Raw genomic sequence first — 16,225 nt, forward strand, 5'->3', positions numbered from 1 at the left:
TTAACTTATCTAAACTTGATCTAAACCTTGCATTGTTGCCGTCACTTTTTAAAGTGGCTAGATGCAAGTTAGCCATTTTATGCTCACTACTGCCACCTCAGGCCATACCTGTAACTGCACCTTCTATATTAAGCTCGCGCATGACGGCACTTCAGACCCGAATAACACCTTTTTGAGTGACTGCAGGATTCTAGAGGCAGGTGTGGTAAATGTATCTGGGCTCATTCTCCATAAGACATTGTTGAAACATGTAGGGGGAGGAAAATGCTTAATTTTAACATTTTTAAACTCTGTATAGTCCCTTTAAAGCTTTTTTATCATCATTGTTATCATCACTCTTCTGTCACATTTTTGGTATATGGTAAATAATGTGGTCTCAACTTATATAGCGATTTTCCACCTACATCAAGCACTCAAAGCGCTTTACAGCAAAGAACCAGTCACCCATTCACACTCTCACTCATACACCAGTGTGCACATTCAGGTGAACCGGCTTGGCTTAGCGAGGGGTGTTACGTGATCAAAAACGCCCAATTTAATGGAACCGAAATGTATGTATTTGTATCGCGCTTTTCACACACATCACCCAAAGTGCTTCACGTAGTGTTGGAGCTTTTGATCTTCATTCACTCCACACACGGTGGTGATGAGCTGACAGAAGCGCGACTGCACACATCTGACCACCACCATTCATTCACACACACACACATCCATCCATCCATCCATCTTCTTCCACTTGTCCTTTGCCGGGTCGTGGGGGCAGCTGTTAGAGCTGCCCAAATCACATTGCACCAGCCCCTTATGGCTCCTCCTGCAGGTGGTGGGTCCACAGAAGGACGGCCTCACGATTAACCGGGCCTGTTGGTCTCTCATAAGGGGCTTCTGAACCGCTCTTTGTCTGACCCGTCACCTAGGACCTGTTTGCTCTGGGAGACCCTACCAGGGGCACGAAGCCCCCGACAACATAGCTCCTAGGATCATTCGGGTGCTCAAACCCCTCCACCACGTTAAGGTGGCGGTTCCAGGAGGGGACACACACACATCATTCATCCCTATTGTACATGTTAGGAGAAACCAGAGTACCCTATTTTTCAACACCTGTGCACTGTTGCGTGTCACAAACCTCATTGACAGGAAGGAAATATTGACGTTAACATGACATACTTTAACAATTGAATTAATTTGTGAAAATATGTTTTGACACAATTTCACACTATGCTTAATAATTGGACAACATATCCTTTAGCCTTGTTTTACGTCCGGTTAATTCTGAAATAAATGCTTTTAAGTGAGTGATAATGAACAACTGTAACTGTACAGCACACGCTCTGAGTGTATTGTAAGGATTTGTGCTGCAGATTAGTTGCAAATTGCATATTCATTTCTTCATTGACTGAACCCTTAATGAGTAAATCCCTTTTGTTTAGAGTTTAATCAATCTCGCTGCCGGAGAAAGAGAGAGAGAGAGGCTGGTTTGGTACATGAAGCCCATTTCCCTGCAGAAGCTACTCACTTTACAAGCTCAGCACGATTTTCTTGTGTAGGTTGCGTCTTCCAAGAACCAGTGCTTGATAATTAACTGATTTTTGTTTTTGTGTGCGTGTTCTTTTGTGTGTGCGCTCGATCCCCTTCCGGGTACAAACGCGACACTGCAGTTCATGGCTTTACCCACGATGCCTCAAGCAAGTCTTTTAACCTTATTACCAAACAAATCAACTTGCACCAAATATCAAAACAGTGAAAGGAATAACAAATGTAATGTGTAAGCAGTCAGCAGCAGATGGAAATGCGCCCCTGGTCTTCCACGTTCTTAGACCCTCCTACGCGGCAAGGAAAAGCGAAAAGAAAAAAACAGTGAGAGAAAACAGGAACCTCAGGGAGAACCACAAGAAGGAAAGATCCACTCCCATGGACGGACAGGATATAGATTAGCCAGTGCTGAGGGGAGTCTCTCTTCAAATAGGGCTATAGAAAGACCCAGGGCTGATGAGAGTCTCTCTGCAGATAGAGCTGAAGACAGGTTGTAGATAGGCCCTTTGCTGATGGGAGTTTCCCTTCAGATAAGGTTGTAGATAGACCCAGGGCTGATGGGAGTTTCCCTTCAGATAAAGCTGTAGATAGACCCAGGGCTGATGGGAGTCTCTCTGCAGATAAGGCTGTAGCTAGACCCAGGGCTGATGGTAGTCCTTCCACAAATAGGACCGAAGACAGGCTGTAGATAGATCCAGGGCTAATGGGAGTCCTTTCGCATATAGGGCTGTAGATAGACCCAGGGCTGATGGGAGTCTCTCAGCAGATAGGGCTGTAGATAGACCCAGGGCTAATGGGAGTCCTTTCGCAGATAGGGCTATAGATAGACCCAGGGCTGATGGGAGTCTCTCTGCAGATAGGGCTGTAGATACAGTAGACACAGGGCTAATGGGAGTCTCTCTGCAGATAGGGCTGTAGATACAGTAGACACAGGGCTGATGGGAGTCTCTCTGCAGATAGGGCTGTAGATACAGTAGACCCAGGGCTGATGGGAGTCTCTCTGCAGATAGGGCTGTAGATACAGTAGACCCAGGGCTGATGGGAGTCCTCCCGCAGATAGGGCTGAAGACAGACTGTAGATAGACCCAGGCTGATGGGAGCCCCTCTGCTGATACAGTAGGGCTGAAGCGAAGACTGTAGTCAGTTTTCACTGGATCATCAAGGAGCCAGCGGCAGGGCATCTGAAACAAAGGGCACAGGAGGACACTATGAGAACAGAGACAAACAGACTAAAGAAATATTGTAACGTGGTTTAAATACAAACTGTAAGAAGAGCTGGAGGACAGGGCTCAGTGCTTCTACTAACATCATTACACATTCCACTTTCACAGCTTGAAAACGGGCCGCTTTAACACAATGACCTACTGGTTCCCTTTGCTCGGATTCACAAAAGTAGAGCACGCCCGCCACTGGTCATTGTTATTTCAGCCTTCCCAAGAACACACTCCTGTCCGCCATGCACATGCACAATCGGGCTTAGTCGGCCCATATTTTCCTCCGCTCTGTGGGCCTTTTCTTTAAGCCGAGCTTCGCCAGAGGAACATCCACAAAGACGTCTGTACTGCCGCGGCTGCCGAGTCCTGCTACGTGATCTAAAACCAATTTCCCTATGAGAATGAGCTAACATTTATTTTCTTATCTTTCCCCCACAGTCCAAAAAAATCCAGGCTCAGCTGAAAGAACTGCGCTACGGGAAGAAGGATTTAATTTTTAAGGTGAGTTGAGACCAAAGGGATGCGGGGCTGGGAGAATACGAGTCTGGGGCGAGACATTGACCATCGATTTCCATACAGCACAAAAGAGCTTAGAGTAACTTTATGGAGCCTCGAGGGAAAATGCTTCGACCAAGCAACAATCTATATTAAAATGTGCATGAAAATGGCCCGCTATATGCAGATTTGAATGTGTATACGTTGAACCAGTGCAGATTCAGAGACATCCAGGCAGTGACGCAATGTCATTGTTCACTTGTACCACACAGTCACCAACCGAAGCCCTGAAAAAACTGCATGGATGTGTGGCGAAACATTGGCTTCCCTTTTTGACTTATCCAATCTAATCCACTTTATTTATATAGCATATTTTATGAACAAGCGTTTCCAAAGTGCTGCACAAAAGATCAACAGTATATAACAGAGGTGGGAGACTCGAGTCACATGACCAAAGCTCTAAAAAGACTTGACTTGAGGCCAATGACTCTCAATGACTTGCTGTGACTTTATAGTTATTATTTATTTGAGTGAAACTGTTGACAGATCAGGATTCATTGCGTAAAAGCAGCTCATCTTACATATGGTAATTAGCCACATGCTTTTTCGGCTTCCCGACACAGCGCGTCTATCCAATACATGGATGCATTAAAGCTTTTTTACATCGAGTGAAGAGGTGAATTCATGAATTCATAGGTGAATTCATAGACATTTATTAAGGACAGGAAAACGTTCTAAACAATGACTGAAGCTACGGCGCAGACAGGCTCCTCAAGAACAACGATGCGTGGAAGTTGGATTAATGACAGAAATCTTGGGGGCTTTTCAGTGTTTTAAGGCGTTCTCACAAAAGTTGCAGCATTTAGAGGCTATTTTCCACATCCACAGCCCAGTGACAGCGAGACTGAAGGCTGTGCGGAATCTACTTTGAGCAGGGGCGAATCCGAGTATACAGGGGCTGGAGTATTACAGGGGAACCACTGACAGAAAAACTGCCAGAAACTAACAAAAATGTAAATATTAATTTATATTTATATTTCAGTCTGCAGGGATAAGCAGCTCAAGTTTTTTCTTACTTTCCGTAAAATCCTGTCCCAGTCACTTTGTACATAGACTGGAGCATTTAAATATATATATTTAAAATTTTGTAGCAATTTGAATATTAATTAGACTTTGAATACAAATCCATTACATTTTAAATAATTAGATTTTAGCCTACATTTTAAAAATCGCTAAATCTGTGAAAGCACTCTATATTTTAAAGTAGATTAAACACATTTTGAAAAGAAGAATTAGGCTTAGTTTAGAATTAGGCTTAGCGCTGACGTTTGCGACTTGAGGTGACTTGCCGGCTAAATAAAGACTTGACTTGACTTGACTCTATGACCAATTGACTTGGACTTGCTTAAGACTTGGACCTTCACGACTTGGACTTGACTTGAGACTTGCATTTAGTGACTTACTCCCACCTCTGGAATATAGGAATCAACAAGTACAATCAAGTGAAACCGTCATTCAATTACTAAAAACACTAAAAACACTAAAAACAATAAAACAATAAATAATTAGAAACCATGAATAAGATAAAACATTGAAGACATTAAAACATGATTCGAATTGTGAAAACAGTGACTCACATGGTGTTAAAAGCCTGAGAATAAAAGTGGAAGAAGGCGAGATTGAAAACATTTCACTGTGTGGGCTGTTCGGACGAGGAGGGGAAGTGCGTTCCACAGTTTTGGACAAACAACGGAGAACGCTCTGTCCTCCCTGGTTTATTAAAAATATTTATAAAACCAAAAGTCTTTATTAAATCCAAGACTGGAAAGTTTGGAGTCTGTAGGAGCTTCTAAAGTGGATATTTTGTTGTAAGAATGGAATGATGTGGAAAATTTGTCAATATGTGTGAATGAATTTGCATCGGAAAACGGTCGGTGCGGCACGACCTTGTAGTTAACTTGTTGTCGTTTTTTATTTAATAGGACAAAAAGGCCACTGTGTGAGAAATCAATATTTTTTTTTCGCACCAAAATGATTTGTTGGTTTTATAATGCTACTATTAGGAAAGTTACTTTAGCCAATGTGTTTCCCTGGGTAACAAGGTAGAGCCACTTGTTCTTCTACAGACTACAAACTTTCCAGTCTTATACTCATCAATATTTAGAAGGTTTATCCATCCATCCATTTTCTTCCGCTTTATCCGGGGCCGGGTCGTGGCGGCAGCAGTCTCAGCAGAGATGCCCAGACTTCCCGATCTATGCACAGGTGGTTTATTCAGAGGGATTTTGAAATATCGAATTCCTAATTGATTTATTGAGCTTTGAACCACAAAAGAACAAGGGGAAATTGTTATTAATATATCAACAATATAAAGTCATAAACTTAAACCTGGTTCGATCTATTATGTAGATTTTGTCACTGAAAATGATGGCAATTTCGGCCATTTTTATGCATAAAATGCCTTATTTATATATGAAAACTTAAAGTGACAGAAAACTTGCAATACATTTCCCGCCATATTTATGTTGGTCATCAACAGCAAAAGTTTAAAGCAGTACTGAGTAGCGTGTTTACCTTGATACATCCTTTCCGTAGTCCCTGTGGGGGTAATACAAGTGTTGATGGGATGATTGGAGGGTCTTTCATCTCCCCCTGGTGTCTCTGGCCAGAAAACCATGTTTGCAACTTGACTGCCACCGGACCGGAGTCACCAATACACACTAATAGAATCACGAAGAAGAAGCTAACATGCTATTGGCCAAAGCTAACTGTGGGCTAGCGTCACTTTAAACAGTATTTACAGCCAAGTTTGAGTGAAGAAAATGATTTCCATTGTATAATTGGATGAACAATATCCCTCTCTCCCTTCGCCTTTTCCGTCAGCGTAGTATTAACTCTCCAAGACAATTAATAGGTTGAAAAAATCGCAACTTGCTACAACACCTGCAGTTGCGCTTTTTGGCCTCTAGGGACAAAAGTTGCTTAGTACTGCTTTAAAAATCCCGAGTATCACCCGAAGAAGCCCAAGTAGCACCAGTTGTTTCACACATCTGTCATTCTCTCTCTCCCTGAGCCGTGAGAGCTGCAGTGCTCCGCTGTTTCTTGCAGCACTCTGGCAGAGGAGTGACTTCAAAAACCTGGCCACTTAGGTTCTCGCCCTGCAGCAGTTTGATCCATTGGTGCAAACACACAGAGCAGGCCCGACCGGTGCGTGGCTGTCGAGGAAAAGTGGCTCTCTGCACTCGCCGTCCTCTCAAAGCAGCGCCGCCTCTCCACGACTCATCTTTATAAGAAAGGGACATATTTTTAGACACATGTGCTGGTAGCTATGGAGAGAGAAACGTTTTATAACTTTCGAGTTTGCGCGAGCTCTCAGTTGTACGGGAGACGAAGCCCCGCCCATCTTGCCGGGGGGTGATGTCACTTCTTTAAAATGAAAAGTTTTACAGCATTTTAAGACTGTTTTCTTTCAAAACACACACATAACAAATCTGTAGCTCTAACTTAAAGTGCACATGTCACATTAAACATTTTTTGCTAAAACATAGTTAACACAATTATATTTAATATTTTGTTACAAATTATACAAAGCTTTCTTTAATTTGACCATTTTTGTTTCATCGTTTCACTTCCTTATTGGACACTGACAGGAAGTGACATAGATAGAGGCAAACACTTGAAGTTTTGCCATGCTAACTATGTTATAGATACAGACAGCGTAGATACAGACGGCATCTCTGGAATCGCCCATATATGGTCCTTTTTGAAAACAGTTAGGGGGGAAAACAATTTTGAAAAAATGTAAATTTTCTCTAATTATTCAAAAACTACTGTAACAAATGCAGAATTCTGAATATTGTTCTCTACTAAATAAGATACAAAGACATGGGGAGGAGCAAAGTGGTTCAACAGCCCATAAATACATGAATAACGGAGAATGCTAACTTGATGCTACATGTTAGCATCGGGCTAATGCTAACGGTTAGCTAGCGCTTGCTACAACTGCCGTTTTTTCACTTCTACTGAACAATCTGTTGCGACAAAACATCCATATGGGCCCGATTTACACTTGACTTTATTCTCGTCATAGAAGGGGGCGGGGCCTCGCCGAGGGGAAAAATAGAATATTTTGGGAAACACAATTTTTCACTCTTTTTAGCCATTTTCCGGTGGAATGTGAACTTATTTATCACACATATGTAAAGTCAAGTGTAAATTGGGCCCAAATGGACATTTTCTCACAGCAGATTGTTCAGTAGAAGTGAAAAAACGGCAGTTGTAGCTAGCGCTAGCTAACCGTTAGCATTAGCCCGATGCTAACATTTAGCATCAAGTTAGCATTCTCTGTTATTTATGTATTTATGTGCTGTTGAACCACGTTGCTCCTCTCCATGTCTTTGTATCTTTATTTAGTAGAAAACCATATTTATAATACAGCATTTGTTAAAGTAGTTTTTGAATAATTGTTTCCCCCCTTAACTGTTTTCAAGCGTGACCAAATATGGGCGATTCCAGAGATGCTCTGTATCTATTGCTGGGTTTCAGGTGACATCACAGCATTCTAAAGGCCTATTATATAGAGGAAAAATTATTTTGTTTTTGAGGAATTTTTTGGTCTTGTACAGAGAGATCATGGACCCAGTGACTGATATTAATGATATTTTTTTTAATTCATATGTTTTCTTTTTAGCTACGACTTGTGAAAGTGTAATGCTGTTTATGGGAAAAACTGGCTCCTCCCGCTGGGTCCAGTGACATCATCATATTCTAGAACCTGCAACCCAGCAATACGAAATGAGTCAAACCGTTCTGGAACTTTACCTCTATCTATGTCACTTCCTTAGTCGCTTCAGAAAAGAATCAAACAAATATAACTTTTGCTTGCTGCTTCACTGAAATAGAAAGATTATTATTACTTACAACAGATGTTATCCGTCTATATAAGTCATACTTTCAAAACCATTGAAACATGTCATACTATGGACTATGACAGGTTGAGTTTGGCACTTGAGCTTCTAAACTTTTGCTCTTTCTCTCACTGCACATCTGTGGACTTTAATCACATACTCCCCTGTCTGCCGTCAGTCGTTTTGTGAAAACACACAGATTTACCGTTTCGGCCTGAAAGTTTGTCAGCAGAAGTTTACCTCCTGACGTCTCGCTCCGGCAGCGATGGGCACTGCTGCCACTGTGTGATTGGCAGGTCACAGCGCAGTGTGGAGGAGGTGTTAAAGGGACACGCTGGGTCTCACAGTCTGAGTCCAATATAAGTTTTATTATCAATCAATCAAACTTTATTTTTATAGGACTTGTCATACATGTATAATGCAGCCAAAGTGCTTTACATAAACAAAACAGAACAGAAATAGAAACAACCCCCCTCTGTTCTGTAATTAATTATCAATGTAAAGGTCTTAAAAGGGGGTTCAAATACTTTAAAGGTGCATTATGCAACCTTTTATGTGGGAAAAAAAAGACCCAGTGGCTGCATGAGGGGTCTGCATGGCACCTTTACTTTCCATTGTTGTGAAAGTAAAAAGATCCACACAGCTTGAATGTTCCCAATCAATTTTTTATTTGGCGCACCACGAAAGTGACATTTCGGGCCACAAATCAGCCCTTCATCGACATAAAGCATGAGGAGAAAACACCTGTATTTGCAGTGCCCCAAATGAGGTCACATGACCACACATACCTTTGTGCAGTTCTAGTTGTACACAAGCAATATACAAGCCATGCAAAGTATCATAAATAGAGCGTCATGTGGTACAGTTTGTCTGAGACGTTCCAACTCCTATTAAAAGTAGTGGCAAGTACCCACAGAGTGATTAATAGGAATATATACAGACATATACAGTTATTAAATGAACCACAAAAGTGTATATACTGCACATATATATAAATTGTACACATTTGTGCGTTTTTACATTTAAAAGAAAATACAACAACTTTGCTTTCCATCACAGTGGTCTCTAGGACGCTCCAGGACCAGTTGTTTGGAAGGTTTTCTCTGCTGACGGAGCCTCTCACTAGAAAACCTACAAAACAATTGATCCTAGAGCGCTGTAGAGACCGCTGTGATCGGAAGGAAAGGCACCATGCTGACCACTCATTCAACCGCTTCACTACAAGGTCAAATACGCACAAATATCAACTTTATTTTCTGGCATAGAAAGTTGCATAATGCTCCTTTAAAAGCTTCTCTTAAGTAAAAGTGTCGGAGCTATTTGTCTGTTTTGTTTTTTGATGGGTTAAAATTTAGTTTACATTTTGCGTTCTGCATAGTTCTGTAGAGTATGAGTCTGTTTTCTAAAGTTATATATTAAGTAAATTCTGAGTCATTGCATTTTGCTTGGTCAGGGCACCTAAGGGATATGGGGGAGCAGCACAGAGAGTCCAGCCCGCACCTGGGTGGGCCTGTGTTTTTATAAGTAAGCATTAGAGGCAGAAAGTAGGCCTCGCAGATGTGACCTTGTTGTTTGCCTGCAAGCTTGGAAAATAAACACTTTGAAACTATACATTTTGTTTGGACACACATTTTGAGTTGCCTTGTGTACGAAATGCATGGTGTTTAGTCCAGTTCATTTATGTTTAGATTTCCACTATTGTGTAGCCTGGCTAACACCAGACTAAAATCACAAGTGATATTTAGTCTGGGGACCACCAATTCATTTTCTCGTAGGAGAGGTGTGGTTTACGATCGTCCATAGTCGTTTATTGGGCGATACGAAAAAAAAAAAAAAAAAGTCTCATGCGTCTGCACGTAGCCCCAGCCAATCATATCATCGTATGAGATGACGTATGACGTACCCGCTGTAAACTTTTGAGCTAAATTATTTAGAACAAGGTCTAAAGCTTGATCAAAAAATACCATCGTGTCTGCTGCTGTCATGTTGGATCCGTAAATAAACTTTTTTTTAAATTATCCGTAAATAAACTACAAGCTTCCATATATCGAATAGCGCGTCATCGTCTTGCCGTCCCTCCTCGCTCTGTGATTGGTTCCCAAATCCACCGGAGATTTGGCCATGGTCCCCAGGCTGTTGTGCAGTTCGAAATAATTCGAGCACACACAGCAGCCTGGTGTTAGCCAGGTTAACTATTGTGTGGAGAGTATTAAAACTATATATTTTTGTAAACCTTGTGGTATAAGGCAGGGGTTCCCAAGCTTGTCTGGCTGGGACCCCAAAATTGACACAAAAACAACTCGGGGACCCCCACTGTGTAAAGTTACTGCCTGTTACGCTACTTTAGGCAAGAAAAACATGTTATAATCAAGTTGATATGTATCTAAACAGTTTGTTTTGAATAACTGAATGGATTTCACAAATTAGAGGCTGGTTTACACTAAAAAAGGTAGTCAAAAAAAGTAGCATTTTTCTTTTTGTTTCATTTTGAAATCATTTGGGACCCCCCACCCAAGGCTTCGCGACCCCTCGAGGGTCCCGACCTCCACTTTGGGAACCACTGGTATAAGGAATGAGTCGAAATTACAAAATTTCATAGTGAACCGGACTAATAAATAAAGTTGCCTTCCCTGTACCAAAAACCCCATGGTGCGTATCAGTGTCTGTTTGAGTTCTGTTAAGTCCTTAGTTTGGTTTTGTTAAGTTGTTTTTGTTGACAAACAGTCACTACAAAGATATTTAACACTCTCTGCGGACCTCAGGTAGACAGTTCCACAGTTGGGGGCTGTTAAAACGCAACAAAGCCTCACCATAAGTCATTGTTCGGACTCTGGGGACAGTTAAAACGTTGATACCTGAGGACCTGAGCGTCCGAGAAAACTCATATGTTAAAAGACAATCAGATAATAATTAGCACAACTTTAAAAATCCATCCTGAAGCTCACAGGAGCCAGTGCAGAGACTTAATAAGAAACACTCGGCCTACGTTATTGTATTGAGCAGCCTCAGCTCGGTCTGCATATGCATGTTTCTATTGATTGATGCCTAATGAGCAAAAGCCTTTTGTTTAGCGGCTAATCCATCACAGCCAGTCACAGAGACGGTTTTATACACTGTAAGGAAATTACACGAGAAACAGTCGGCGTTGAAGGGCGGGAGGTCGAAAACACTTTGTTGTGCACCAGACAGAAGTTGAGTTTACTCACCAGATCCGGATCAATTGCCTGGATAACAGCGAAGGACGACCTTTCCGTAATGCATCACAGTTTGAAGTGGTGCTGTTTTTTTTTTCTTCAGGGGCAGCAGCTGATGGACCTGGAGCAGAAACTGACGGCAGCCAAAGACGAACTGGAGAAGACGGCGCTGGATAAGGTCAGACGATTATCCAATCAGAAAGCAGAATGAGCCCCACGCTTAGAGGGCCGCCAGCTCCAAAGGCAAAAATCAGTTTGGAAATGAACATAAAGGGACTAGAGAGTTGCAATAACAGTTTTCTTAAATCATGTTTGCATTGAGCGTTCTATCCCCTTGCAAATGAATGGAGAAGCCAGTCCTATTAAAGCAGTACTACGTAACTCATGCCCCTAGAGGCCGTAAGCGCCACTGCAGGTGTCATAGCATGTTGCGTTTTAATTGTCCGTGAGAGTAAATACTACACTGACAGAAAGGACAAAGTGAGAGAGGGATATTGCACATCCAATTACACAATGGAGGTCATTTTTTCCCCACCCAAACTGGGCTGTAAATACTCCTTAATGGCGCTAGCCCGCTGTTAGCTTTTCCCGTTAGCCTGTTAGCTTCTTCTTCGTGATTCTATTAGTGTGTATTTGGGCCTCCGACCCGTAGGCAGCAAGTTGCAAGGGAGACACGAGGGGGAGATTAAAGACCATCCCTTTAACACTTGTATTATCCCCAGAGGGACAATGGCAAGGATTTATTAAAGTAAACAAGTTACTTAGTACTGCTTTAAAGTATGGGGAGGTATGCATGTCTGTTTCGTGGCACTGATATAATGTATGTGATATAATGTGCACAAAAAGCAGAAACAGAATTTCGATTTAGCCTTTAGCTCAGAGACCACTTTTAGATGCTAATTCTTATCTAAAGTCAAATCTTAAAAGGTCTATACATTCATTATTGATTTCTAGGTTTTGAAGTCACCTAAATGAGGCCAGTGGGTTGACAACAGCTGATTTGTTTCATAATTTGCTATGTTTGAAGGCTATATGCTAGCCTGGTTTTACCATACCCTCGTACTCATTTCGTTTCGTACAAGGGTCTGGATCTTCACAGTTGAGCTCCGTTATCAGGTGGGAGGGGTGAACTCCTTTGAAACGATTGGATCTGATTTTCGCTAGCGCTTGGTCGCTATCATAACTCTTGGGGGCATTCCTTGCGCATTCCAAGGCGCATTAATTTAATTATTAGATAGAATTAGATATCTGGGAGCCGAACGGATTGAAGAGCTTCCATTACTTTCGTATCCGCCGCCATTGCCAAACTACAACCAGCAAATGCAGCGCGAATGCTTGGAGTCACCTACAAGCCCCGCCTTCCTCGCTCGCTGGATGGTTGGTTGAAATTCAACCAACGCGGCCACTGAGATCAGGCCCAGACGTGCATTATTATATGAAGTTATTATTGACCGGAGTTTACAGATGGCGAAGACCAGGCATCTCTCTAAAAAAACACATTGAGCTGGCTAATGCGAAGTTTGCTGAATGTTTTTTTGCTGCGTGAAGGCGTCAGGGGGGTGGACGCAGAGCCAGAGTCTCCCTGGTTGAACTTTACCCGTCACATCTTGAGTATAACAAAAGATCACGACGCCAACAGGATTGATGATCAAATCTCTCTGTGTCCCTCGCAGGAGTCCCAGCTCAAGGCCCTGAAGGACACCGTGCACATTTGTTTCTCCGCCGTCCTCCACAACAACAACCAGGGCAGCCCGCGCTTCCCCAGCCCCCCCAGCTCCCTGTTCAGATACTCCCCCCTCCTCAACAGCTCCCGGGTCACCTTCCAGCAGCCACACGCAAAGGTACGCCCCCACACAGTGCACAGGAAAAGCATTCAAATGTGATACCGTCTCACAATCATGTGTTACAGAAGCTCTGAAGCTCAAGGAAGATCTACAAATAAGTAATAATAGTATGATAAATGTGTTATACATACATAAATCAAATAAGAACAAAATGTCAGTGAAAGAAATGGATTTACATTCAGGTGATTGTGGCTGATCGAGTGATGCAGGTAATTGCAAATGATTTACTATACAATCATGCACACACTGGGTTTGATCATATTCTCTCCACGTGATGCTATAATGTCTGTGGTAAAGTGTTGTTTGAGTTGTTATGAAGAGCTGTGGCGGTTGTTTTATGCTGCAGAAATGTTTTCAAACAGTAACTTTGAATCGTGGGCCGGCTAAATTAAGATGTGTTCAGCTCTGATTTATTCAGATGGATGTTTGAGCTTTCTTGTTTCAGTGATTTCGCTTCTGGTTGCCTAGTAACAGTTATGGAAATTCTCCCTCGGCCACTGTCATCGCCTGTTTCCTGTCCTATACTACTTGCTAAAATAAAAAAAAGCTCTCCAAAAAGTTTTTCTTCCAAGAAGAATGTGTTTACATCTATGTTTTCGTTGTGCATGGGATGTGTTTGGCTAACTTCCTATTGGCCTGGGTAGGGCAAATGTGTCAAACATGAGGCTCACGGGCCAGATCCGGCCCACGCAATGATTTAATCCTGCGACTTGTAGAACATAGTATCCCAAGTATGGGCTAGAGACTTTTCTGACAATGTAAGACAAGGAAGTCTTTAGCCCATTCCTGAATTTCTAAATAAAAAACTACAATTCTCCCTCCAGCCACTAGGGAGCAGCCATAATGAAAAAAGGGAAAGAATTCCGCATGTGCCCAGCATAGGGAACTGACACAGGAGATCAGGATATAAACAACACATTATAGCCATGTGGTAAAGGCCTTGTTCCACAGGCAGGTGTGTATCAGCCCAATGCCTGGGCAACCATGGTTTGGTGAGCTTTTTCATAGTGGAGGCCAGGGCCAAACTAGTCTGACCAGGTATGAGTTTTGGGACTGGCTTCTGACTGTGGCCAAAGCTCGCTGAATCGTACCAAAGTGACGTGAACAGACTGCCTGCTGATCGGTAAACGAGAGAGTGAACAGCCCTCACTAGTGACACCCAGGTCATACGGACTTACTATTTTACAACATCATACCGCTGTTCTACAAGGGGATTTAGCCAATTTTAGCATTTAGCCGAAACTTTAACTGGTGCTAGCATAACATTTGCATGTAGCTTACCTTCATAGTTGTATTTAGCGGTTTCTTTTCTGTTTTATTACAGCTTGGCACCTCTGAATGATTCCATAAACCCCACCAGAAGGCAGCATTTGTCCACATTTGTTCTCATTGCGGCTTACAAACCTTTTAATGACGATCTGTACAGTGTACTCCTCTGTGGGGGCACCGCCCACAGCAAATGCAGGTGTGTGTGTGGTAGAAACAGAAGTGTGCGCGGGGTAGAGTCGATACGTGCAAGTAGACCGTGGCGCTATATGGAACAGCGGCTTAAAACTTGCGACACTTTTTTGTTGAACAAGATAAGATAACATAGAGCGTTTTGTCTCGTGACCGGAGTGTCGGCGGTTCAAATCCCGCAGGTGCACACTGCTGTTGTGTCCTTGGGCAAGACACTTCACCCACTTTGCCTCCAGTGTCTGACACTGGTGTATGAATGAGAGTGTGAATGGGTGAGTGGTTCCTTGATGTGAAGCGCTTTGAAGTGAGAAAAGTGCTATTTAAATGAGGCCATTGACTATTAGCTCCCCATTACTTATGTGTTTGAACCAAAAACATGTCAATATTTGTTTCTGTTCATTTTCTCCAATCTTTCTGGCTTTGTCGGTGTCATTGATTGCAACATGAGTTTTGCCCTGTGTGAAATCTATCCAACAGATTATATTGAACATTCGAGGCACTTTCTCTCCAAAGTGCTCCTCTCATGGGATTACGCCGGCCGCTGTCCTCCATCTGACATTTCGACGCGAATTCGACCCATTAGGCCTAATCCCTGCGCTCCGCCTCTGGTCCATTGGCCGTGGATTGTCCTGTGTTGTGTTGGTTTGTGTTTTGAATGGAGTTAATAATGCAATGTGACGGAGCCCTGTCTGAGCTTCCGCAGCCACAGCCACAGCAGAACGGATCAGGACGTAATCCCTTTAGCGGGAGAGGAGGCTGTCTGAAGAGGCGGGCAAGTGGATTTGACTCAACGAGCGCGCGATAGAAAAGTAGACGGTAAACCATGGAAAATACAGCCACCGTGAAGAAGGGCGGCGGGGTTAATGAAAAACTCAATCGAAAACACGCTGTGGAAATGGTCGGAAATGGCTAAAGGCAAAGCCCGCTGTCATGAAGGTTATATTTAGATTACTCTTCACTTGTTTGGTCAAATACTTCATTAAATTATGTCCAGAAGTACACAGATATGCATCATGTCTGGAAAAAAAACATTAACCTCTTAACTCCCACCTGAACAGAGCACATTTTCTCCAGTTTTGCCTTTACCCAAATCTAAAAGCAAAAACAGGACGAAAACGAAGATGGAAAAGTCTGACAAAAAAATCTGACAAAAAAGGGACAAAAGAGAAACAGAAAAGCATTGAAAAAGCGACACAAATGTGATGAAAAATTGACAACAAATTAGACAAAAAATGCAACAAAAGAGCTATGAGACTAAATGTCAAAAAGTGACGACAACGCGGCAACAATGCGAGGATCAGTTTTGGAGGTCTTAGCTTTTAAATGAAGCGTTGCTGTAGATCTGATCTGGGCAAAATACGGTCCGGCCCACAACTTGTAGAGCAAAATTCATAAGTATGTCAAAAAAAAAGAGTAAGTCTGTAGCCCATTCCTGTGCGGAGTTATGATTCTGATCTTATTATGATGATTATGATCACGGCTTACACTTTACAAGCCTGTGTCACAAGTCTCTGCTACATTGTAGTCAATATTCATTCACTCCACACTCCGTGGTAGAAAGCTAATATTGTAGCCACAGCTGC

General features: G+C 42.5%; 1 protein-coding gene across 2 annotated transcripts in view; it reads left to right on the forward strand.

Annotated features, from left to right (window-relative positions):
* luzp2 (leucine zipper protein 2) overlaps positions 1-16,225 on the forward strand; it is a 203,086-nt gene that overhangs the window by 177,375 nt on the left and 9,486 nt on the right. For both annotated transcript variants that reach the window (XM_079554744.1, XM_079554745.1), the window contains exons 7-9: positions 3,183-3,245; positions 11,444-11,518; positions 13,014-13,181. In XM_079554744.1, coding sequence (XP_079410870.1) covers positions 3,183-3,245; positions 11,444-11,518; positions 13,014-13,181 — 306 coding nt within the window. The remainder of the gene's footprint in view (positions 1-3,182; positions 3,246-11,443; positions 11,519-13,013; positions 13,182-16,225) is intronic.

The sequence above is a fragment of the Gobius niger genome (genome assembly GCF_951799975.1).
Source record: "Gobius niger genome assembly, chromosome: 4".
NCBI classification, from domain to species: domain Eukaryota; kingdom Metazoa; phylum Chordata; class Actinopteri; order Gobiiformes; family Gobiidae; genus Gobius; species Gobius niger.